A 24,098-nucleotide genomic window follows, 5' to 3' on the forward strand; every position below is an offset into this window, starting at 1 on the left:
TCTGGGATCAGGTCCCACATCAGGCCCCTTGCTCAGCAGGGAGTCTTCTTCTCCCCCTCCCTCTGCCTGCCTGTCTGCCTACTTGTGACCCTCTCTCTCTGTCAAAATAAATAAATTAAATTAAAAAAAAAAAAAGGATTAGATAGATCTATTTGTCATGGAAAGATGTCCATGATCCATACTGGATACCATTTTTATATTTAAAAAGTGTATGCATAGAAAAAATATGGTTCTATATATCTGTATAAGTCTAACTTTTTAAAAGCAGCTTTATTATGTTTTAATTTATGTACCATAAAATTGCCCATTGTAAGTGTACAATCCAATGATTTTTAGTAAATGTATACAGTTGTGCAATAATCACCACAATCCAGGGGCACCTGGATGGCGCAGTCGGTTGTTAAGCATCCAACTCTTGGTTTCAGCTCAGGTCATGATCTTATTGTCGTGGGATCTGGTGGCCTGTGGGCTCCCATCTCCACACTCTGCCCTCAGTGAGGACTCTGCTTGGGATTCTCTCCCTCTCCTTCTGCCCCTCTCCACGCTCGTGTGCATGTGCACATGCTTCTCTCAAATAAATAAATCTTTTAAAAAAATTACCACCATCCAGTTTTAGAACTTTCTGGTTACACACCCACCCCCAAAGTTCCCTCATGCTCATAGGCTTAACTTTTCACCGTGTCTAGGATGGGGGTGAAGTTGGGGAGGGGAAAGCGGGAGGAGAGAATGACAGCCAGCTTTGTACTTTATCATTTCTGTATTATTTGAATTAATTTACAACAAGGATATGCTTGCTCTCTTTTAATTTGAGAAAACAGTAAAGGTTTTTCTATTTTGAAAAGAACAAAAAAAAAAAAAAAAAAGGAAATAGATTTAAACCCTTTGACCCCAATCTACTTCTGATAATTTATTCCAAGGAAATAATCAAATATGTGGAAAAGCATTTGTGAACAAAAGTATTTATCAATGTTTTATCTAAAACAGAGAAAAGTTCTAAGTAATCTAAATATCTCATGATGGAAGAAAATAATTACTAATAATACTGGAATATGAAAAGTACAGGATGTAAACCTTTATATGCAGTACAATTTCATCCCTGTAAAAAAAAAGTTAATGCATAGCCAAAAAATTCTATTTGGAAATACTGTGTGTATAATAAAATCTTACCCATGGTTATCTCTGGATGGTAGACTTATAGGACTTTTTATTCCTTGTGCATTTCTTAATTTTCCATAATGAGTATGTTACCTTAATATCTAGTGCCACCTACATAAATGACAGTAATTAGAATGGGTTATGGTATTGTTTTCACAGGTGTATATATTTTTCAAAACATTAAATGTTTATTTAAAATATGTGCAACTTATTGCATGCCAGTTATACCTCAATAAAACTATTTAAAACACAAGAGGATCTTGAGAAACAAAATCATCTAAACTTACTGGAAGAGGGGTTTGGAATGGGGCTGGAAGGCAAATTGGTTAGGGAGGGTTATGTGGGTGCTATATAGATAGCAACACAACCTTTGCTCCAGATAACTTTCCTTTTTCCTTTCCTTTCCTTCCCTTTCCTTCCTTCCTTCCTTCCTTCCTTCCTTCCTTCTTTCTTTCTTTCTTTCTTTCTTCCTTTTTTCCTTTCCTTTCCTTTCTTTCTTCCCTCCCTCCCTCCCTCCCTCCCTCCTTCCTTCCTTCCTCCCTCCCTCCCTCCCTCCCTCCTTCCTTCTTCCCTTCCCTTCCCTTCCCTTCCCTTCCCTTCCCTTTTTCCTTTCCTTTCCTTTCCTTCCTGGGATCTGCCTTCCCATTATATGTCAGGAATGTTGCCAGGTTCTTGGATGCCAAGATGAGCAACAAATCACGGTCCTGAAAGCGCTGTCTTCTGCTGGAGGAGGGGAAGGCAGGTCACCAGCGGCAGATTCCAGCCAACGTCCACGCTGCCACACTAGGCAGTCTTCCACTACTGCTGCCCAAGGGGGCCAGAGCCAGGTCAAGAAGTGAAGTTCTTAGTAAATGGTTCAGATAGAGTCAAGAAGGGTGGCACCAGGGTTATGACTGTGGAAGTGGATAGGAGAAGGTATAGGACCCTCAAGAGAGTGTCGTTGTCATCACTTGAGAAGTGGGCTTAAGCAGTATTTATATATTTCTGCCTCTCTTACCTGCACACTTGTACCAACAGCAAGAACTAAAATTGAGCGTTTACTCGCGCAGGCAGCCTGTTAAGGGCTAACATCTATTGCCTCATTTATTCTTCGCCACAACTCCCCCAGGTCTGCATTTCACCATGAAGAAACTAAAGCTCGGAGAGGTTACCCGCCCAAGGTCACAGAGCTGTCAAGCTCTGGCTCCAAAGTTCCCAGCCACAAAACATACTCCCTTCTCACAATACTCTGGGATCGCTTAGAGAGAAAAGTTCCACTTTCGGGCTCCAAACGTCAGCTCAGCTTTCACTCTTTACAAATTTTCCAGATCCAGAACGGAGGCAACATCAGCTAGCACTACCAACAGGGTCGTGCCCACCCGGCAACGCCACCAGAGCGGTGGGCCAAGGATTTGGGGCTTGGAGGGCAAACCGGGAGCGACCGTCAAGGAGCAAGGAGCTCTGGCGCCCATATCGCACGCTCCTCCAGGCTGCCTACAAGCCCCTCCGGGCCGCCAGCAAGCGGAGCTCAACGCGCGTGCGCAGGGCTAGAGGGGCCGCCCCTGCGCGAGCGCGCGGTGAGCGGGGCGCGCGGCCGAGGGAGCGCGGGCGCGTTGCGGCGTCGGCGTCTGCGCGCGCTCCAGGACGAGGCTGTGTGGGCTGGGGAGCGAGCGAGGCGGCAGCGGCGCCTCAGAGCTGAAGGGACGCGCGGGCCTCGAGCCGCGGGAGCAGACGGCTGCGGGGACACCCTGGGCTCGCGGCCCGAGGCGAGAGAGCTCGGCCTGTCGACTGCCCGCTTCAGGGGCCGCCGCCGCGTCCCTCGCCCGGAGTGGCCGCCGCCCCAGGAGATTCGCCGTGACACGGGCCTAAGCCGCGGCGCTGCGGACGTCCGGACCGCTCGGACCCGTCGGGCCGGGCCGGGTGGGGACTAGCGTCCGGGCAGGTGCCGCCCCCTGAGGGCCGGCCGGGCGCCCAGCTCCCACTGGCGCGGCCCGCGACCCGGGCTCAGCCGAGGGGCAGCCCGTGCAGCCCGCAACCGCACCCCCCCTCGTCCCGAGGGCCGGAGCCCGAGTCGCGCCCCGCCCTCCCCGGGCACGGCCCGGCCGGAGCGGCGGGAGCCGGGAAAGCCCGCGCCCGCCGTCGCCGCCCGCCCGCCCGCCGGGCTCGCGCGGAGAAGAGGGAGGAGAAACTTTGCTTTTTATTGTTGCTTTTAGTCCTTAAGTGCAAGGAACTCTGCCGGGAGGAAAGATGTCCTTCTTCAATTTCCGTAAGATCTTCAAGTTGGGGAGTGACAAGAAGAAGAAGCAATACGAACATGTGAAGAGGGATCTGAACCCCGAGGAGTTTTGGGAAATTATAGGAGAATTGGGGGACGGAGCCTTTGGGAAAGTGTACAAGGTAAGAAGGAGAAAACGGGAAGTTGCACTTGTAAGGTAAAACAGCCACTGGTCTGGGGTGGCACGAGGATTTCTTGCTCCCCTTGTCCCTTTCCCGTCTCTTGCCCCTTCTTTTGACTTCGTAAAGGTACATTAGAACTTTATTTAGGTTATCATCCAAGGAGTAGCTAAGACCATGAGGGTAAGGTTGAACAAAATGGGGCCTGCATGTAGTTTAGACTGATAGCTAAAGGGAAGCAGGGTTATAGAGTCTCCTCTGTCAAACTTTAAAGGAAATGAGGGTGTTCGTTAATTTAAAGGAGGGGTCTGGTTTTAAAATCAGAAACTCAGTGTGCTTTTCAATGGATTTATATTTGTCTGCTAGCTGTTTGCATTCATTTATGCATGCTTGTACTAAAGCAGTTCCGTTTTTAGGGTCCAGGGCATGTATTTGGTTTTATTTATGGCTAATATATAACCAGTCTTCTGGGATGAGAGCAAAGTGATTGCTACTTGCAGGCTATTCTTCAGTTGGTTGCTTGACAACATACTATAAAACGGAATGGAATTTCTGATAGAAATTTTCCAGAAGAAAACCTGCATCTGGTACTAGTTTCTAAATATAATTACAGCAAGCACTGACTAGAAGTCGCTACTAGTGCTTAAGAAATTAAAAAAAAAAAAAACAACCCATATATGCAGACATATTTTTATGTATATTTCAGTAGAGTTTTGATGTCTCAACATGAAGGATTAATGTTAACTGTTTATATTTCATAAGCAGTATATGAATGATGTCATTGGAATATTTTCATCCTGAAGGGTGAGGTTTTTATGAGACACAGTTCGGGGGAAGGACCCACAAGGTTGCCTAGAAGTGAAAACATAAATAACTTATGTTTATACAGGATTTTGCAGTTTTTAAGTCACTTTCACGTAATCCCCCCCCCCCCAAAAAAAAAAAGCCTGTGAGGTAGGCAGGTCAGTAATATCTGCATTTCACAGATGAGGACACTGAGACTCAGAAAATTTTCAAAGTCACTTAAGTCACAGATTTGAACTCCAGTCTTCCGACCCTGTATTTGCTATCGTTTTTCACTTAATGTCTTATGGTGGAAATGACAGCATTTTTCTTCTAAGTATCATCACACTTTTGCCTTTGCCCTGCCTCAGATGCATGTCACAGCTCCCAGTCCTCATTTTTTCACTCAGGATGGAATAGCCACTCCTCTCTGTGTTCTTTCAAAACACATTGTCGCATGGCTACCATAGCACTTGTTACATATTGTAGTTAATGTAGAAACTAGGGCCCTGGATTGTGCTATATGTTTGGGTTCATCTATTGCCTGAGCACATAGTACATCTCTCTCTCTGTTGAATTGAAAGAATGTTTGTTACCTGCAGGTGAATGCTATTGAAGCTATCGTATGCTGTCAAAGTTGGCAAAATAAACTCCATTGTTTGTGTGGAGGGTAGAGTATGGGTTGCAGCAAGAACTTACAGTACAGTGTAAGGTGGGAAGAGCTTTTAGTGCTGTGGGAAGATCACTTTTGGGAGTCAAGAATTGTCTTAGTGCTGGCTGTCACAAACCAGCTTTGTGGTCTTGAACAGAACACTTCACTTCTCTGGATCTTCGTTTTTTTAGCTGAAAAATTCTGCATTTCCCTGAACATTTGTTCAGATTCCTTCACTCATTATCGTACTGTGAGTATGCAGTTATTTAAGAAGGGCAAAAATAAATCCTCAGGGCATCTGGAATCCAGTAGTTAGAAGGCAGTAGGTGATTATGGGCACTTTTCATGGTATACATGTTTTATCAAATAGAAACAGTGTAGTATTAAGACACTGGCTCTGGAGTTGGACTATATCTGGGCTCTCTCAAAAGCAGCCTGTGACCTTGGACAAGTTACTTAACTGTTCATGTCTCACTTTTCTCATCAGTAAGACTTGGTCCTCAGTGTGTGGGAATTAAAGGAATAAATGTAAGGCATGTGGAAAGGGCTCAGCGAGTGGTAGAGATTACTGTTATTCCATTTAGAGCTCAGAAGCAAAATATGGGATGGGACAGGAAAAGGGGCCTACGAAGATAGTAAACCATTTTCTTGTTTTCCCATGGCACAGGCAGGTTGTGGGGATTTCATTTTTTAATGACACTTGCTACAAAATGTAACATATACTTCCTATAGTGAAACATAAATTGAAAATTTTCTGAAAAATAAGAGACTTACTCCATGTAGTTGAACACTATAAAATTGTGTCAAAGGTAATATTTGTGAGCTTGATGATTATTTTAGGGTGATATTTGAAAAGTATGAGTTCTTTGCATTTTACTTTTTCATTTCAGTATTCTGTGCTTCCAAGGAATGGGCTCTGAGATTTTTTTTTTTAAAGAAAATTTAAGGGGCGCCTGGGTGGCTCAGTCGTTAAGCATCTGCCTTCGGCTCAGGTCATGATCCCAGGGTCCTGGGACGGAGCCCCTGCCCGTGTTGGGCTCCCTGCTCGGTGGGGAGCCTGCTTCTCCCTCTGCCTGCTGCTGCCCCTGCTTGTGCTCTCTCTCTCTCAAATAAATAAATAAAACCTTTAAAAAAAAAAAAAGAAAATTTAAAATTTAAGCTTACCTGGCCTGTTTTGCCTTTTTCCTAAAAGTTTTTTGTTTTCCAAGATCTCTAGAAATTTTAAATATATAGACTTCCTCTTTGTGGAGGAACAAGCTAGCAAACCTTAATATTGTATGTAGTAGTATGCAGTAGAAAACTGTTTCTAAAATTGACTCTAATTTGTTTGTGAAAATTAGTAATTGTTACAAAGATTAAATGGTAAATAGGCAACGATCTCATGTATATATTTAGTTTATTTGAAACATTTTTCTATCATACAGTTATATTCTTTCCACTTGGTTCAGCACTATACAACTCTGTAACAGTTACTTTCTTGCCTGAAAATCTTCACTATTTTATTTTCTCTTTTAAATGTAGTATTATTTGACTTATGAACGAAGATATGTAATATCTCTCACGGTTTTTTATGTTTGGGTTTTTGTTGCTTTTAACAAAAAAAGAATGACATAAAATCATGTATTGAATAGAAACTGAATTCCTGACTGTGTGCTGGATGAAAGTGATTCTTTCTATGGCCCTGATGGGCATGTGCCTTTTTAAAAAAAATAGTGAAATATGTATGTGAGGTTCATGTTTACCACCTAGAGCTGTAGTTTATTTCCATTGTTGCATGGAATTCCATTTTATGATTATATCACCATTATTTACCATTGTACTATTAATGGATATATCATTCATTTCCAGTTTTGGGCTGTTATACCCAGTTCTGGTATATTTATGCATAAGTTTTGCTGAGACTTAACTTAGGAGTGGAATTGCTGGGTTATAGAGTAGTGTAACTTTAATTTCACTAGTGATACCAAACTATCAATGTTCCCACAAGAAGTGTATGAGAATTTCCTTGCTCTGCATCTTCTTTTCAACAAACATTTGGTATTGTCAGAATTTTTAATTTTTGACAATCTTATGTTACGTTTTTCATTATGGTTTTAATTCATCTTTCTCTGACTGCTAAGTAATTGTTTTTGTAAGTTTTTTTTGTAATATGGATTTCCTCTTTTGTGTTCAAGTTTTTTATTCATGTTCCTATTGGATGTCCTTTTCTTGTTTATTTGTAGTGTATTCTGGATTTTAACCATTTACTAAATATATTCTCATTCTGTGACTTGTCTTTTTATTTTCTTTATGGTGTCTTTCTATGAACAGGAAGTTCTTGATTTTAATGTGGTGCAATTTGTCAGTTTCTTCCTTTCAGTTAATACTTTTTGTATTGTGTTTTAAGAAATTATTTCCTGGGCGCCTGGGTGGCTCAGTTGTTAAGCGTCTGCCTTCAGCTCAGGTCATGATCCCAGGGTCCTGGGGTCGAGCCCCACATCGGGCTCCCTGCTCGGCGGGAAGCCTGCTTCTCCCTCTCCCACTCCCCCTGCTTGTGTTCCCTCTCTTGCTGTGTCTCTCTCTGTCAAATAAATAAATAAAATCTTTAAAAAAAAAAAAAATTATTTCCTAACCTGAGATCATGAAGATAACGCCTAGTATTATCTTCTAAAGTCTTTATGATTTTGCCTTTAAGTTAGGTTTCCAACCCACCTAGAATAGGTTTTTGTAAATGGTTTGAGGTAAGGGTCTAATTTCATTTTTTTCCTCATCCGAATGCCTAATTATCCCAGAACCCATCATCGGGGGTAAACTTTTTTCTCACTGCGTTACAGGGCCCTATCTATTATATAACATACCTGTTTTTGTGATCTTGATTTCTTTTTTCCATTGATGTGTTTCTGTTCCTGTACCATTTTTTCACTGTCTTAATTAGGAAAGCCTTAAAATAAATCTCTGCTAGAGTACAGCTTCCCCATGTTCTTCATTAACAGTATCTAGTATATCCTTGGCTCATTGTGCTTGCGTGTACATTGTAGAATTGGCTTAAGTTCCACAAAACCCTGCTGTGTTTTTTTGGAGAGATTTTATTAAATTTATAAATCAGTTTTGAAAAAATTAACATCTCTGATATTGAGTCTTCCTATTTATGCATATGTTTTACCTCTAGGCCTTTTTTAGTATTTCTCAATAATGGATTATAATTTTTCTCCCTAGAAGTCTTGGGAGTTCAGACTGCTTCCAGAGTGTCTTTTTTTTTTTTTAATTTTTTTTTTTGAAGATTTTATTTATTTATTTGACAGAGAGAGACAGTGAAAGAGGGAACACAAGCAGGGGGAGTGGGAGAGGGAGAAGCAGGCTTCCCGCGGAGCAGGGAACCCGATGCTGGGCTCGATCCCAGGACGCTGGGATCATGACCTGAGCTGAAGGCAGACGCTTAACGACTGAGCCACCCAGGCGCCCCCCCCCCCTTTTTTTTTAAGATTTATTTATTTGGGGGGGCGGAGAGAGAGAAAGAGAGAGGACAAGCGACAGAGCATGAGTGCGGGGAGGGGCAGAGGGAGAGGGAGAGAATCTCAAGTAGACTCCCCACTGAGCACAGAGCCTGACATAGCCCCAACTCACAACACTGAGATACGACCTGAGCTGAAATCAAGAGTCAGACACTTAACCTACCGAGCCACCCAGGCACTTCAAGAGTGTCTTAAATGCTTTGTGTTTCCTGTTGGAGTTTCCAACTTGTTTTGGTTGTATACAGTTTTCAGTAAGTCTTCTGAGAAAGGATCCATGGAAGGTACATTGCCTGTCTGAATATATCTTTATTATAATGTCATATTTGATGTATAGTTTGGTTATAGAATTCTAGTTCAGAGATAAGTTTTTCTGGGGCGCCTGGGTGGCTCAGTCGGTTAAGCGTCTGCCTTTGGCTCAGGTCATGATCTCAGGGTCCTGGAGTCGAACCCCACATCGGGCTTCCTGCTCAGTGGAGAGTCTGCTTCTCCCTCGTCCTCTGCCCCTCCCCCCTGCTTGTGCTCTCTCTCTCTCTCTCTTTCTGACAAAGAAATAAATAAAATGGTAAGTAAAAAAAAGCCCCATGCCATTTTGTTTTGTGATTCTTTGTGATCTTTTTCTTTTCATAGCTTTTAAGATTTCTTTTAATCCCCTCCCTTTTCATGGTGATGAACTTTGATATAAGTTTTCCCTGTGCTTTTCATTTTGCTGGCCTCTTGGTTAGTCCTTTCAATCCAAAAACCGGTATCCTTTGGTTCTGTGACATTTTTATGTATTATTTATTTGGACCAGCGCCCTAGGCAATGGTTCTTGCTGTGGCCTCAGGATTTCCCATGTTTCTAAATTCACTGGATACTTACACCATACTTATATTCTCAGGAGCATTTGATACATTTGACCAATCCTTTTCTTTAAAAAGCTCATCTTTTAGTTTTTAGATCACCACACTCTTGATATTTTTCCCATTTCTGTGTCCACTCCTCAGACTTTTGCTGGCTTTTCTTCCTTTTTTGACTTTTAAGTGTTGGGATTCCACAGGACTTGGGTGTAGGCCCTGTTTTCTTTTTCTTTTCCAATAAGAGTCCATCTTCTCCCATGGCTTCTATTACAGTCTAAATGCAATTTATGTCTCTACTCCAAGACCTCCCTTTTGAATTCCAGACGCATGCATCTAAGTATCTATTAGAGATTTCCACTTGGATATCTCACAGTTTTCTTAAACAACAAGTCCAAAACACGAACTAATTGATCTCTTGATGTCAGCCTCATATTTGCTTCTCTTACGTTCTCCATTCAGTAATTGACATCTCTGTCTACCAGTTACATAGGCCAGAGACCTGGAGGTCATTCTTAACACCTTCTGCTTCCTTACCCACAAAACCCAGTGTAATTACCAAGGCCTGTTAATTCTACCTATTAAATATTTCTTGAATTATCTTCTTTCTTCACTGTCGCAATACTAGTCAAAATTGCCATTACCTCTTACCTAGACTACTGCAAGTTATTGGTGCGTTTTGAGCTTCATATAAATGTAATCATATATGTGTTCTTTTGTGTCTAGCTTCTTTTGCTCAACAGTTTCATTTCTTCTGTATAGATACCCAGTTATCCTGGCACCATTTACTGAAAAGACCATCCTTTCCTTACTGCTTTTGCAGTGCCTCCATCATATATCAAATGTCCATATACATGGTATATATTATTTCTATAGGACAGATTCCTAGAAGTAGAATTGTTAGGACAAAATAAAGATCATTTATTGATGCTTACTGTGAAATTACCCTAGAAAGGTTGTGCAAATTTATTTTTCAATTAATTTTTAATTATACAAATAATTAAAGAATATCTATTTATTGTAAAAATTAACTTACTAGAAATAAAGTTAGTCTTCTTGACCATTACTCCAATTACTTTTCCTTCTTTTATATCCATAGTTGTACCTATTATTATCAGTTTCATGTATATGTTTCCAGATTATTTTTATATGTACTTTTATATCTGTACATGAGTTCTCCCTGTTAAGACAACCCAACAGTGGTCTATATCTGTGCCTTTGTTCCTTAACCTGAATTCAGTGTTAGTTCTTATCCTTTAAAAAAAGGTATTTGCTTTTTCAATGGGCAAAAGTATCAGTTTATTTCATTTTACATTTCTTTGATTTCTAGAGAGATTACACATTTTAAAAAATAATCTAATTATCCATATTCTAATAGAGTGTTTTCTTGTTGATTTGAGCATACTTTATTATGTTTTTAAAGATTTATTTATTTGAGAGAGGGAGGAGCACTTGTGGGGGGAGAGGCAGAGGGAGAGGGACAAGCAGACTTCCCACTGAGCAGGGAGCCTGACTTGGGGGCTTGATCCCAGGACCCCGGGATCATGACCTGAGCTGAAAGCAGACACTTAACCGACTGAACCACCCAGGCACCCCTGAAAGTACTTTTTATGTACTATGGAAATGAACACTTTATCATAGATGCTGCAGTTAGTTTATAGTTACCTTATTAGTTTATGTTGTTTTTCTGATATAAAGACATACAGTATTCTTTATTCTGCAAAATCTGTCAATGAGTTACTTTGTTGTTGTTTTTTCTTTGCTTTCATGCTTAGATAAACCTTCCCTACCCAGAAATTAGTTAAATATTTATACATTCTTCTTGACTTTTTAATAGTTCAGTTATAAGGAATTTTAATTCATCTGGAATTTAATTTTCTGTTTGGATTGATATGAGGCTTTATTTCTACCCAAAAAACCAAAATGTATATTTTATCATTTCCAGAAATTTAAATGCTATTGTTTTGAAAATATAGCAAAGTATAAAGAATATATAAAAATAATTTTACCATGTAGATAACTTTGTTAGCAGTTTTTTATTTTTTATTTTATTTTATTTTTTAAAAGATTTTATTTATTGATTTGACAGAGAGAGCACAAGCAGGGGGAGCTGCAGGCAGAGGGAGAGGGAGAAGCAGGCTCCCCGCTGAGCAGAGAGCCCAGCGTGGGGCTCGATCCCAGGACTCTGGGATCATGACCTGAGCCAAAGGCAGCCACTTAACCGACTGAGCCACCCAGGTGCCCTTGTTAGCAGTTTTTTAAAAAACTCAAGGGGATATTAATATGGTTAGATATTTGAGCAGTACAAAAATGATAAGATTAAAAAATGAAAGTCTTCCCCACCAGTTCTTTTTCCCAAATGGGAAAGAATTCTTGTTAAATAGGTTTGTTACTAGTAGTTATATTAATATAATTCTGAAACTACCTATGTATATATTATAGGATGGAGCAAATGAGATGATATATTGATGTTTTAGAAACTAGGGTTGAAGTTCTGGGAGAAAGGAGTTAGAAACTTGGAATGGGGAAAAGATGAGAAAGAACTCTGTGATGTTGATTTTTGAATTAGCAGTTTCAGTTATTCAGATAGTAAATACACATACACACATTTCCATTCTCTCTGAAATGGCCTACAAATAATTATACTATAACTAGTATTCCCAGTTCTTGGCTTCTAAATCCCAATCCCCACTAAAAAGAACCAGAGCTCATTGAAATGGCTCATCCAGGTCTAGGGTAGGAAAGTACAGAAATGATAAAATTGAAAAGTGAAAGCCTTTTCACTAGTCCTTTTTTTCCCAAAAGAGCCTGGAATATGCCAGAAAGCAAGGACATGCTCAAAAACTAATGGGGACAGGCCAAAGATTAAGGATAGTTTGAACAAAAATATCAGTGACAAAATAGTAACTTAATAGAAGAATGGTAGTTAATACAAATAGATTGATAAAATTAGAAAAACCACTATTTTGCAACCATACGATAATAATTCAGGCAAAGATTATTGATAGATGCTAAGATCATTGTGTGAAAAGTTTTGGAGGAACAGGATTTATATACATGGTTTGAAAGTATCACCCTAGGGACGCCTGGGTGGCTCAGTCGGTTAAGCGTCTGCCTTCGGCCCAGGTCATGATCCCAGGGTCCTGGGATCGAGTCCCACATCGGGCTCCTTGCTCAGCAGGGAGCCTGCTTCTCTCTCTCTCTCCCTCTGCTTGTGCTCTCTCTGTCAAATAAATAAAATCTTAAAAAAAAAAAAAAAGAAAGTATCACCCTATAAGGGTACTTTTTACAGTAGAGAGGTCTGATGGGTACTGTCTTAAGTGATCAAATAAGGTTAATCACCAGTAATAGGACAAACTGTCATTATGTGTTTTCTGATGTAATTCGATGGGAAATATATAATCACCTAATGTAGTATTCTTGTCAAAAATAGTTAACTTGAATCTAATATAAAGACAAATCCAGATAATGGGATATTCTACAGATAAATGGTTTGGGCTTTTAAATAAGCAATAGGGGTGCCTGGGTGGATCAGTTGGTTAAGTGCCTGCCTTCTGCCCAGGTCACAATCCCAGGGTCCTGGGATCTAGCCCTGTTGGGCTCTCTGCTCAGCAGGGGAGTCTGCTTCTCCCTCTGCCCCATTCGTGCTCTCGCTCTTGCTCACTCTCTCAATAAATAATCTCTCCCAAATAAATCTCTCTCTCAATCACAATCTCTCTCAAATAAATAAAATCTTTTAAAAAATGTAAACAATAAAGGAGTTTTTTTTTTTTTTTTTTTTTTAAAGATTTTATTTATTTATTTGAGAGAGAGAGAATGAGAGACAGAGAGCATGAGAGGGGTTAGGGTCAGAGGGAGAAGCAGACCCCCTGCCGAGCAGGGAGCCCGATGCGGGACTCGATCCAGGGACTCCAGGATCATGACCTGAGCCGAAGGCAGTCGCCCAACCAACTGAGCCACCCAGGCGCCCAACAATAAAGGAGTTTTAAAAGACATTTGAGGAGGGACACTTGGGTTTCTCAGTCAGTTGAGCATCCGACTCTTGGGTTTCGGCTCAGGTCATAATCTCATGGGTCGTGGGGTCAAGCCCCCTGTCATTGGTCTCCCTGCTTGGTGGGGAGTCTGTTTGAAAGATTCTCTCCCTCTGCCCCACCCCTCATGCGTGCTCTCACTCTTTCTCTCTCTCTTTAAAATAAATAAATCTTAAAAAAAAAGATAAAGACATTTGAAGACATTTGAATATGGAGTACATATTAGATATATCAATGTTAAATTCTTTGGGCATGATAATTGTCGTTTGTTGAGAGTATCTTTGTTCTTGGTGGACACATGCTGAAGTTCTGGGAATTGAAGTGCAGTTTACTTTCCAAATGGTATAATAAAAAGGAAATGCCCGTGTGTGTGTGTGTGTACATATCTATATGTAAAATATACGTGTATGTATGCTTGTGTGTGTATATGAGAGCGAGAGTATCAGATGTGACAAAATGTTAATAATTGGTGACAGGTGAGGGGTATAGGTATATGAGCGTTCACTGTTCAGTTCATTCACTTTTTCTGTAGGTTTGAATATTTCAAAATAAAGTAAGGGGTCATACTTGTATTAACAATTTTAAATTGAGGTATAATTGACGTATAACATTTTATTAGTTTCAGGTGTACAACACAATTATTCCATATGTGTATATATTGTAAAGTGATCACAGTAAGTCTAGTTAACATTTGTTACCTTACATAGTTACAAAAAATTTTTTTTTCTTGTGATGAGAACTTTTAAGATCTAGTCTCTTAGCAACTTTTAAATATGCAGTACAGGGGCACCTGGTTGGCTCAGTTAGTTAAGCGTCTGCCTTCGGTTCTGGTTCTCCTGGGATCAGGCCCTGAGTCGGACTCCCTACTCGGCAGGGAGCCTGCTTCTTCCTCTCCGTCTGCTGTTCCCTGTGCTTGTGCTCTCTCTCTCTGTCAAATAAGTAAATAAAATATTTAAAATAAATAAATAAATATGCAGTACAGCATTGTTAACTATAGTCACCATGCAGTATATTCCATCACCGTGACTTACTTACTTTATAACTGGTAGTTTGGTACTTTTGACCTCCTTCACCCATTTTTCCCACCCCTTACCCCCTGCCTCTGGCAATCACCAGTCTATTGTCTGTATCTATGAGCTTGGTTTTTTGTTTTTGTTTTTAGATTCCGCATGTAAGTGAGATCATACGGTATTTGTCTTTATCTGTCTGACTTATTTCACTTAGCATAATGCCTTCAGGGTCCATCTATGTTGTCACAAATGGACCCCCATATTCTGGGTCATACTTCTAAATACTCTGCATTGTTATTTTACTTAACAATTCTCCTTTTCACATTTTTTTTCTCTCCATATACTCATTCATTTTTTTTCTCTCTTTTTCTATGAAAGGAGAGAGTCTCCTTTCAGGCAGGTGACTATTTCTGTATTATACTGTTAAAGTTATTTGGCATTTATTAAATATTATGCTTTGTATACCACATGAAGTCCAAATTCCTAGCACATATACCTTTATGTTTTAAAGAGGTAGCTGAAACTTTGGACTATAAAAATAACTTTAACATGCTGGCTTTTTTTTTTCTTTCCTTGTAAAATTCATGGTGAGTTTCTTACCTTAACAGTCGTGCGTTTTGGTCCTTTATAATTTTAGTGTTGAGAATATTTGTGTGGAAATGATCTTCTTTACCATCTAAACACCTTTATTTTTCTTGAATGAATCTTCAGAAGTAGTACATCTTTGTCTTTTAAATATTTTTTTTGTAATTGTCTTTTTGTGTTCTCAGTTTTCCATCTTTTCAACTGTGGGATCTGTGCAAATTCCATCAGCTTATCTATCACACAGTTGTCAATTATGTTTTAGTTTATTCATGCACCTCAGAATCAGCAAGTCCTTGAAGTAAGTGGGAAGACTGTGTGATCTGATAATTGGTAAAACATTTTGGAAAGTGCAGATTTAGCCAGTGTTAACTTATTATTGACATAATTTTGTTGGTGGTTATCTTGACTGATCAACGACTAAGTTTTGAATAAGTAACCAGAACACTATAAATAAAATAGTGTTTTGGAATATAAAGAGAATATAAAGTATATTCCTTTTACTTCTGCAGAATTGAGAAAATAATATGAAAATGATTTTTTAAGAAAGGATTTCTGTAATATTTTGTAGAAATTTTAGAGCATGTACAGTCCTCATTATTTGCAGATTCTGTATTTGTGAATTTGTCTACTTGTTAAAATTTATTTGTGGCTCCAAAGTCTGTACTCCGTGCTTTCATTCATTTGCATATATGTGCAGAGTTGGGGAAATTGAGTCCCTAGACCTGCACGTTCCCAGCTGAGATGGAACAAACTGACGCTGTCTTCTTTCAGCCCTCACACAGACTTGACTGGAAGATGGGAGACAGTAGAGGGCAGTGCAGTGTAGTGTGAAAGTCTGGCTTTGGTACCAGTTGGATAGGATTTGAATCCCAAACTCTGGTACCTACTTTGGGGCAGCCTCAAGCAAGGCACGTAATACGTTTGAACCTCATTTTCTCTTTTGTACAATAAAAATGATAGAATCTACCAGAATGAATTGTGTTTAGGATATAGGATTATAATCTATATGAGATATATATGTTTGTGTACTTGTTTCTCTAGGGGCAGTGGGTCAGTATTTGCTAATTCAGTGTTTGCAGTGACTTTATAGAACATAACTACCACAAATAATGAAAATCAACTGCATATCTTTACTAAGTCATGTTTAGTAATTTTACTCTAATTCTGACACTTGTTCCTACCAAAATCTTATTAGGACTCTGAAGAGATCACGGAAACAGGTAACAGCAGTGTCAATAGTCTAAAAGTATATGCTTCCTTCAGTGCTGTTTCCTTTCTTTTCACTTGACAGCTGTTTGGAACTCTGGGTATTTTTTACCCAAATACTTCATACTACTCTGTTCGTTCCTTCTCTCATCTGTTATCCTCGTCAGTTTTAGAAGGATTATGCCAACAACTATTAAGTTACTGTCTTTCAGCTCCAAACACACCCTTCTCTGCTCTTGCTTTATAATGCTGTTCTAAGATTTTGCAAACCACATTTCTGCCTTGTCAGCTGCTCACTTTTAGGTTTCACATATACAGGGCGCTAGAGGGAGGCTGCAGGGAGGAGGAGGAAGAAGGGGCTTGCATGGACTTTCTCTTTGTCTCCTGTGGGCTCCTTGTCTCTCTGCTTTTGTGTTAGTGTGACCACCATCCTAGGGGAGTTCTTCACCCCAGCAACAGTGGTTTCTCTCTGAGGCAGCAGTTGAATCCAGTTTGTAGTTTTCCAGTACTCAAGAGTTGGCCTCATCAATGCCTTTCATAACACCGGCTGTATTTGGCTAGTCCGCTCTTTCTTTAAAGACACCCAAGTTCAACAGGACCCTCTCTTCCAAAATCAGAGATGTTGGCACCAGCCAAGCAGCACTCTTTCCTCAGGGATCTGAGTTTCAGTGGTGTAGAACCTTCCCTGCAAGCCTTGAGGTTTTAATAATTCCAGTCTTTTACCTTCGCTCCTCTGGTCCTATGGGTGGTAGCTTCTCCCTGCACTTGTTACCTCCCTTGTCTCTCATGTTCTTTCTTTATCTTTTTAGTTACCTACATACCAACATAGTTAATAAAGATATTGAATTCTGTTAAAATACATTGATTTCTTTCTGTAGCTGGGCCTTTTCTGGTACAAAGATTAAATAATAAATGGAGAGTGCAGAGAACAGTGTTTGGTGCAAGGTAATTGCTCAATGAAAAACATCTAATAGCTTAGTGGATATTATTATATAGACTAGCATACTTGAAAGAACTTGGGATTTTTATAGCCTTTTCTTTGCAAAATACTAAAATTTCCAGTTTACATAGCTCAAAAAACATAATCACATTAATATCGATATGCTCAAATATCACCTCTTAGTGAGGTCTAACTTAACTACCCTATTTAAATTGTAACCTCTTTCCTGTGCCCACTTGACTATCTCCTCATCTTATTACTTTATTTTTTCCATAGTACTAATTACTAATATACTCTTTATTTGCCTATTGACTGTCCTCTCCCCACAATTTAAGTGCCATGAGGGCAGAGAGATTTTGTATATTCTTTACATTGTCAGCATCTGGAACAGTGTCTGACATAAAAGGCACTCAGTAAGTATTGAAAGAATGAATTAATTTTAGCAGATAACTCTTGAGCACACTTTAATAGATTTGTATACAGCGTATACAGATTTTTGTGGAGTGCTGTGTTTGTGTTTCTACAGCTCTGACCAATGTCTGTAGGTGGTTGATTAACATTAACTGTGATTTGGATTGTTTAGTTTTTATATTTTGTTATGGTTGCATGTCCTTATGCACTGGACAGTTAGGGTCTTATCTCTTGTCTTGGTGGTAGGAGGAATACCTTTGAGTTCTCAACCTTTTCGTTCAAATCATCCAAATCAGTAGAATCAATCTCAGTGATTATCAAAGTGATTGAATTCTTCTCTTTCTCTTTTTATTCTTTGTCTTTTAGATTCTTTCTGTATTTATCCTTTTTTTTTTTCCTTTGGCCTTCCCATTTTGATTAACTAACACCTCTCTGGTACTAAAGAAGTCATCTATATTTTCTGTGCTGGTGTTTCAATTTCCAGCTGACAATTTTATTAAAATATATTTCTCATTATGGAAATATTAGTCTTAGAAAATATAGAAATGTAGGAAGAAAATAAAGATTTAAAAATTACTCATATTCTCACCACCCAAGAAATAAACTGTTAAAACAAGAGTAATATAAGAGGATATAGTTTTTCTTTTAGAACATGAAACCAGTTCAGGAAACTCAGATAAGTTATGTTTCCCTGTAGTAATGTGGCCACACTTTATTCATGATTCATGAGAACAAAAACATTGAAGGGTGCCTGGGTGGCTCGTCGGTTAAGTGTCTGCCTTTGGCTCTGGTCGTGATCCCAGGGTCCTTGGATCCAGCCCCACATCGGGCTCTCTGCTTGGCAGGGAGCCTGCTTCTCCCTTTCCCTCTGCCACTCCCCCTGCTTGTGCTCTCTCTCTCTCTGTCAAATAAGTAAATGAAATCGTTAAGAAAAAAGAAAAAGAAAAAACATAGATTTTTAGGTGATCATGATTGATCTTTGAAAACTTTATCAATAGAAGTTATATCTTCTTTAAATCAATATTCATTATTCCATTTGTTTAGTTATTTCATTAAATCTTTATGTGAAGAATTTTCGTGCTTTTAGGTAGTAGATAGATGAAGCTATTTCTTTTTTAACATTTTATATTTGTTCAAAGGATATTTTCACACATTTGCCAATATTTATTTCAGTTTTGATTTTCAGAGTTCTCTAGAACCAGATCCTGAAGAGTAATCAAGTCATTTTCAAGCAATTATATAAAAGGCACTATATATATATATTTTTTAAGATTTTATTTATTTATTTGACACAGAGAGACACACAGGGAGAGAGGGAACACAAGCAGGGGGAGTGGGAGAGGGAGAAGCAGGCTTCCTGCTGAGCAGAGAGCCCTATGTGGGGCTCGATCCCAGGACCCTTGGATTATGACCTGAGCTGAAGGCAGACGCTTAACGACTGAGCCACCCAGGCGCCCCGGCATTATATTTTCTAATGTAACTTTTATTTATTACTTAGAGTAACCAAATGGTACTGTTGTTGGTTTAATCATTATATCCAGAGGACTAGAATAATGGAGTTTGTCACTATAAAGTACTTTAGAGATTATCTAGTGTTAATTATTTTTTCCCCTTTATGTCATCCATTTACATGACATATCTTAAAAATCTCCAAGGACATCAGTAGAAGCATGCAGAAGCAGGATGACTTTTAACCCCACTTGGTCTCTTACCAAGGCTCATATTTTATAGTGTTCCTCTTCAAGGACAGTTCCTCTGGTCTTTTTCCTCCCAAAGTGTTACATTAAAATGGTGAGAGAATAGCTTATCTTTCACTGGCTTATTTCCTCTGACTCAGGGGAGGGTGAGTTCTAATTATTGTTGGCTCAACTGTAGTCTCTTTCTTTGAGAGACAGACTTGATACCACGTTTCACTAGTTATGACAGTTTTTACTTTTTAACATCTCTGAAATTGGGATATGTCTTTTATCCATAGATGTTTTAGTATTGTTGGCCGAGGGGCAGTTGTGATATATCTGTCATTGCCTGTGCATTGTGAACTTAGTTGTATCCTTAGTGTCATATAGTTTCAGCCCCTTGATGTTTCAATCAAACTATTTAAGTACCTTTTGAAGAAAGAATGTGAGACCTGGTTGTTACCTAAAAATCTTTTAGCACCTTGGTTAAGATCAAGAAAATACGTTTCAAAGAAACTCTTGGTGACGGTCGTAGAGAAGCAGTCTTTTACCAAAGCTTTTAATGGCCAGAGAATGGTATCCTGTGGAAAAACACAGACATTAGGTAACTCTGAGTGAAAAAGTGATTCAGAAGAGTCAAACTTTTAAGTATTTAACCTCTTATTTGTGCACAAGGAGAATAGATATACAGTAACAATCCTTGTCTAAATGTGTCCAGCAATACTTGTCTAAACAATCCTTGTCTAAATGTGTCCAAATGAGCTCTTTAAAAAGGTATAACATGGGGCTGAGTGGCTCGGTCCGTTAAGTGTCTGCCTTTGGCCCAGGTCATGATCCTGGGGTCCTGGGATGGAGCTGTGCATCAGGCTCCCTGCTCGGTGCGGAGTCTGCTTCTCCCTCTCCTTCTTCCCCTCCCACCCCCCCCCCCAGCTTGTGCTCTCGCTCATTCTCTCTCTATTTCAAATAAATAAAATCTTAAAAAAAATAAATAATGTATAACATAAGAATTCAAAATGATAAAACCTTGTAGTTTAATTGGCATTTTTCCTTCCTGAGTGGAACATAAAATGATGCACTTTTAAAAAAAAATTTATTTATTTGACACAGAGAGAGAGAGAGAGCACTAGCAAGGGGAGCGGCAGGTAGAGGGAGAGGGAGAAACAGGCTCCCCACTGAGCAGATACCTGCCGTGGGTCTCCATCCCAGGACCCTGGGATCATGACCGAAGCCAGAGGCAGACTTTTAACCAACTGAGCCACCCAGGTGCCCCAATAGTAGTGCATCCCAGAGTTGACAAAATGTGGTAGATGAGAATATTCTTCTGGAGTGGTAGCAATGACCAGTATAAAGTTATCTTTTTATCCAAAACATATTTTCTGAACCCTAAACATGAGAGTTACTTAATTACTTAATTAGTAATTAGTATTACTTTTTACTTTTGTTTTTTCTTAAGGAAGTAAAACATAACAGTCTACTTAGGAAAATTCTGTATACAGGCTGATACCTGCTTTGTTTATTCTTTTCATCATTTCCAAGGTTAGATAATAGGTCCCTAAGAAATCTCCCATACGCTGATATTTTTTAGTACTTTACTGCTTCTATAAAAATAAGTTCATTTAAAAAATTCAAACAATACAAAAAATACAGAAAAAGTCAAAAGTACCTGAAATTCCACTATTCTCAGGGGTGATGATGTCTTTCCAGATACTTCTCATGCAGCTTTTCATGTGTGAAAGTAGATTTGTGGTTTTTGTAAAATTACATACTTCTTGTGTTTAGTAAGTTGCCTTTTATTCCATTCAGTGTTGTGTTACAGCTACTGTTCCATCTTAAATATTAATTGATTAGTTATTGATTTTAATGGCTGTATCATTTTCCATTGTAGAAATGTGCTGATTATTTAAGCAGGTTCCTGCTAATGGATATTTAGGTTCATTCAGGCTTTGATGAATAATTTTGTGTATGCATATTTTTAATTTTGTATAATTATCTCATGATAAATTTTTTTTTTTAAGATTTTTTATTTATTTTAGAGAGAGAGAGAGAGCACAAGCAGGGGGAGGGGCAAAGGGAGAGGGAGAATCTCAAGTAGACGCCACACTGTGCACGGAGCTGATGCAGGGCTTAAATCTCACAACCCTGAGATCATGACCTGAGCTGAAACCAAGAATCAGAGACTTAACTGACTGCACCACCTAGGTGCCTCTTCTTATGATAAATTCTTAAAAGTGGAATTTGGACATTAATTTATTTATTGAAACTTTTACTAGGTTTTAAGAGTTTGGTATTTTTTCTTTTTTTAAGGTATTAGATGCAGTTTTGCTGAAACGATGATAACATAAAATATTGAAATGTCTTTTAAAAACCTAATTAGTATTTTTAAGATCTGATTCTTAACTTTTTAACAAATGGTCTTGGCTCCTACAGTGTATTTGGAAGCCTTTCATTTATAATAAATGGAAATGAGAAGTTATTCACCAAAGAAAGAAAATGGAAAAGTTAAAGTACTAAGTGCAAAGAAAAATAACTGATGGAAGTATAGGAAAACTGGAAAGGGTAATGATTCAGATAAAGAAAGGCCTTTGGAAACAAACCTGGATTTGAATCCTGATTCTGTCTCTTACTACATGACCTTGGGGAAGCTTTTTAACCTCTCCAAGTTTGTATATCCTCTTTTAAGGATAATAATATATCATGCAGTTATTGTGAGGATTAAATAATAGTAATAATTATATCTAATATTACTGAATCCTTACTGTCTATGGCAAGCATTTTATTAAATATTTATATGTATTTTTTTCACTCGGCTAATAATATCTTAATTCTCACAAACTTGTGAGATGTTAATATGTCTTATTATGAGGAAACTAAAAGATTTTGTAAGTTGCCCCAGGCAACACAGTTATTAAGTGGTAGAACTACAGTTTGAACCTTAACAGTCTGACCCGGTAGAGCCTGCAATTTGAAACACTATTCTATGTGCATATAAAGCACTTACCACAGTGCATAACATTTATTAGTTAATATATATATGTTTAGGCTATCTTTTAAGAATAAGTATGTCAAGAGAATGAGAAGAGAAGCCACTGATTGGGAGAAAATATTTGCCAAAACATATCTGATAAAGGACAGTTACTCAAAATATATGAAGAATTCTTAAAACACAGCAATTAGAAAATCAACAATTTCATTAAAAAAATGAGCTAAATATCTGGACAGTTACCAAAGAAGATATATAGGTGTCCAGTAAGCACATGAAAAGATGCTTGACATCATATGTTATTAGAAAATGGCAAATTAAAAGAGATACCACTATACACCTATTAGAATGACAAAAAAATTCATACTGACAATACGAAATGCATGTGAGGATGTGGAACAACAGGAACTCTCATTCATTGCAGGTGGGATTACAAAATGGCATAGCAGTTTGGAAGACAGTTTGGCAGTTTCTTACAAAACTAAACATACTTTTACCATATGATCTAGTAATTGTGTTCCTTGGTATTTACCCAGAGAAGTTGAAAACTTAAATCTATACAAAAACCCACACATGGTTGTTTATAGCAGCTTTATTCAGAATTTCTAAAACTTGGAAATAACCAAGATGCCTTCAGTAGATGAATGGATAAACTGTGGCACATCTATCCACTTCAATCCCAAAAAGAAATGAACTATCAAACCATGATAAGACATGGAGGAAGCTTAAATGCATGTTACTAAGTGAAAGAAGCCAATCTGGAAAGGCTGTATACTGTATGATTCCAATTATATGAGTTCTGGAAAAGCTAAACTATGGATGCAGTAACAAGGTTAGTGGTTGCTAGGGTTTAGGAAAAAGGGAGGGATGAATAGGCTGAGCATAGAGAATATTTAGGGCAGTGAAACTCTTCTGTATGATATAATGGTAGATATATGTCATACATTTGTCAAAACCCGTAGAGTAAACTCCAAGAGTAAATCCTAATGAAAACCATGGTCTTTGGGGATGATGTGTCATTATAGATTCATCAGTTGTAGCAGGCATACTACTAAGGTACAGAATGTTGATAGTGGGAGAGGCTGTGCATTGTCAGGGGCTGGGACCATATGAGAACACTGTACTTTCTGCTCAGCTTTGTTGTGAACCTGAAACTACTCTAAAAAAATAAAGTTTATTTAAAAAAATGGAAAATAAAATTTTAAAAATCAAGTATGCATTGTGTGACACTTGTGATGCTTTCATTTTTAGGCCCAGAATAAAGAGACCAATGTTTTAGCTGCTGCAAAGGTGATTGACACGAAATCTGAAGAAGAACTTGAAGATTACATGGTTGAGATTGATATATTAGCGTCTTGTGATCACCCAAATATAGTCAAACTTCTGGATGCCTTCTATTATGAGAACAATCTTTGGGTAACTATTTTCTGTTGATCTGTAAGAGCCAAAATGAGTTCATTGTCTGAAAGAGGTTTATTAAGTTGTGAAAACCTGTTACTTCTTCTGTTTAATTACTTATGTTACTTGAATTTATCTGATGAGAGGGTCATTAACAACATAATTATCCTTAGCTTCAACAGATGTTCCGATGTGTATTTCCAGTTTTACAGTATTTCATGATTGACATTGGACCCAAATGGAAGAACTTGGTTAAGAATATTAAATTTCCTAAATTATGAAATTAAATGGTCTTGTTTGTAATTTAAATTTAGGCATTTACTTAAAAATTTTTTTGGAAATTTCTTTTGTTTTCTTAGAAATTGTTTATAATTTCTTACCCTAAACTCTTTGTAAATCATGTAATAAAGTATAGAATACTTACTAGAAATGTTAAATATTTATCTTCTATATTATCAGACTCACCTTTGGTACATGATAGAGTGGCTAAGTCTGCATGTATAAATTTTGTTCATTTGTAGAAAATATTAGGCACAAATACATATAGAGATAAAATCATATTTATTATAATTGG

General features: G+C 38.4%; 1 protein-coding gene across 2 annotated transcripts in view; it reads left to right on the plus strand.

The window, feature by feature from the left end:
• Positions 1-3,244: 3,244 nt before the first annotated feature.
• The window catches only part of SLK (STE20 like kinase), a 59,386-nt gene continuing 38,532 nt past the window's right edge, over positions 3,245-24,098 (plus strand). For both annotated transcript variants that reach the window (XM_032423120.1, XM_032423119.1), the window contains exons 1-2: positions 3,245-3,531; positions 23,378-23,542. In XM_032423120.1, coding sequence (XP_032279011.1) covers positions 3,382-3,531; positions 23,378-23,542 — 315 coding nt within the window. In that variant the 5' untranslated portion in view covers positions 3,245-3,381. The remainder of the gene's footprint in view (positions 3,532-23,377; positions 23,543-24,098) is intronic.

This window comes from Phoca vitulina, unplaced genomic scaffold (assembly GCF_004348235.1).
Source record: "Phoca vitulina isolate PV1807 unplaced genomic scaffold, GSC_HSeal_1.0 scaffold28, whole genome shotgun sequence".
Classification (NCBI taxonomy): Eukaryota; Metazoa; Chordata; class Mammalia; order Carnivora; family Phocidae; genus Phoca; species Phoca vitulina.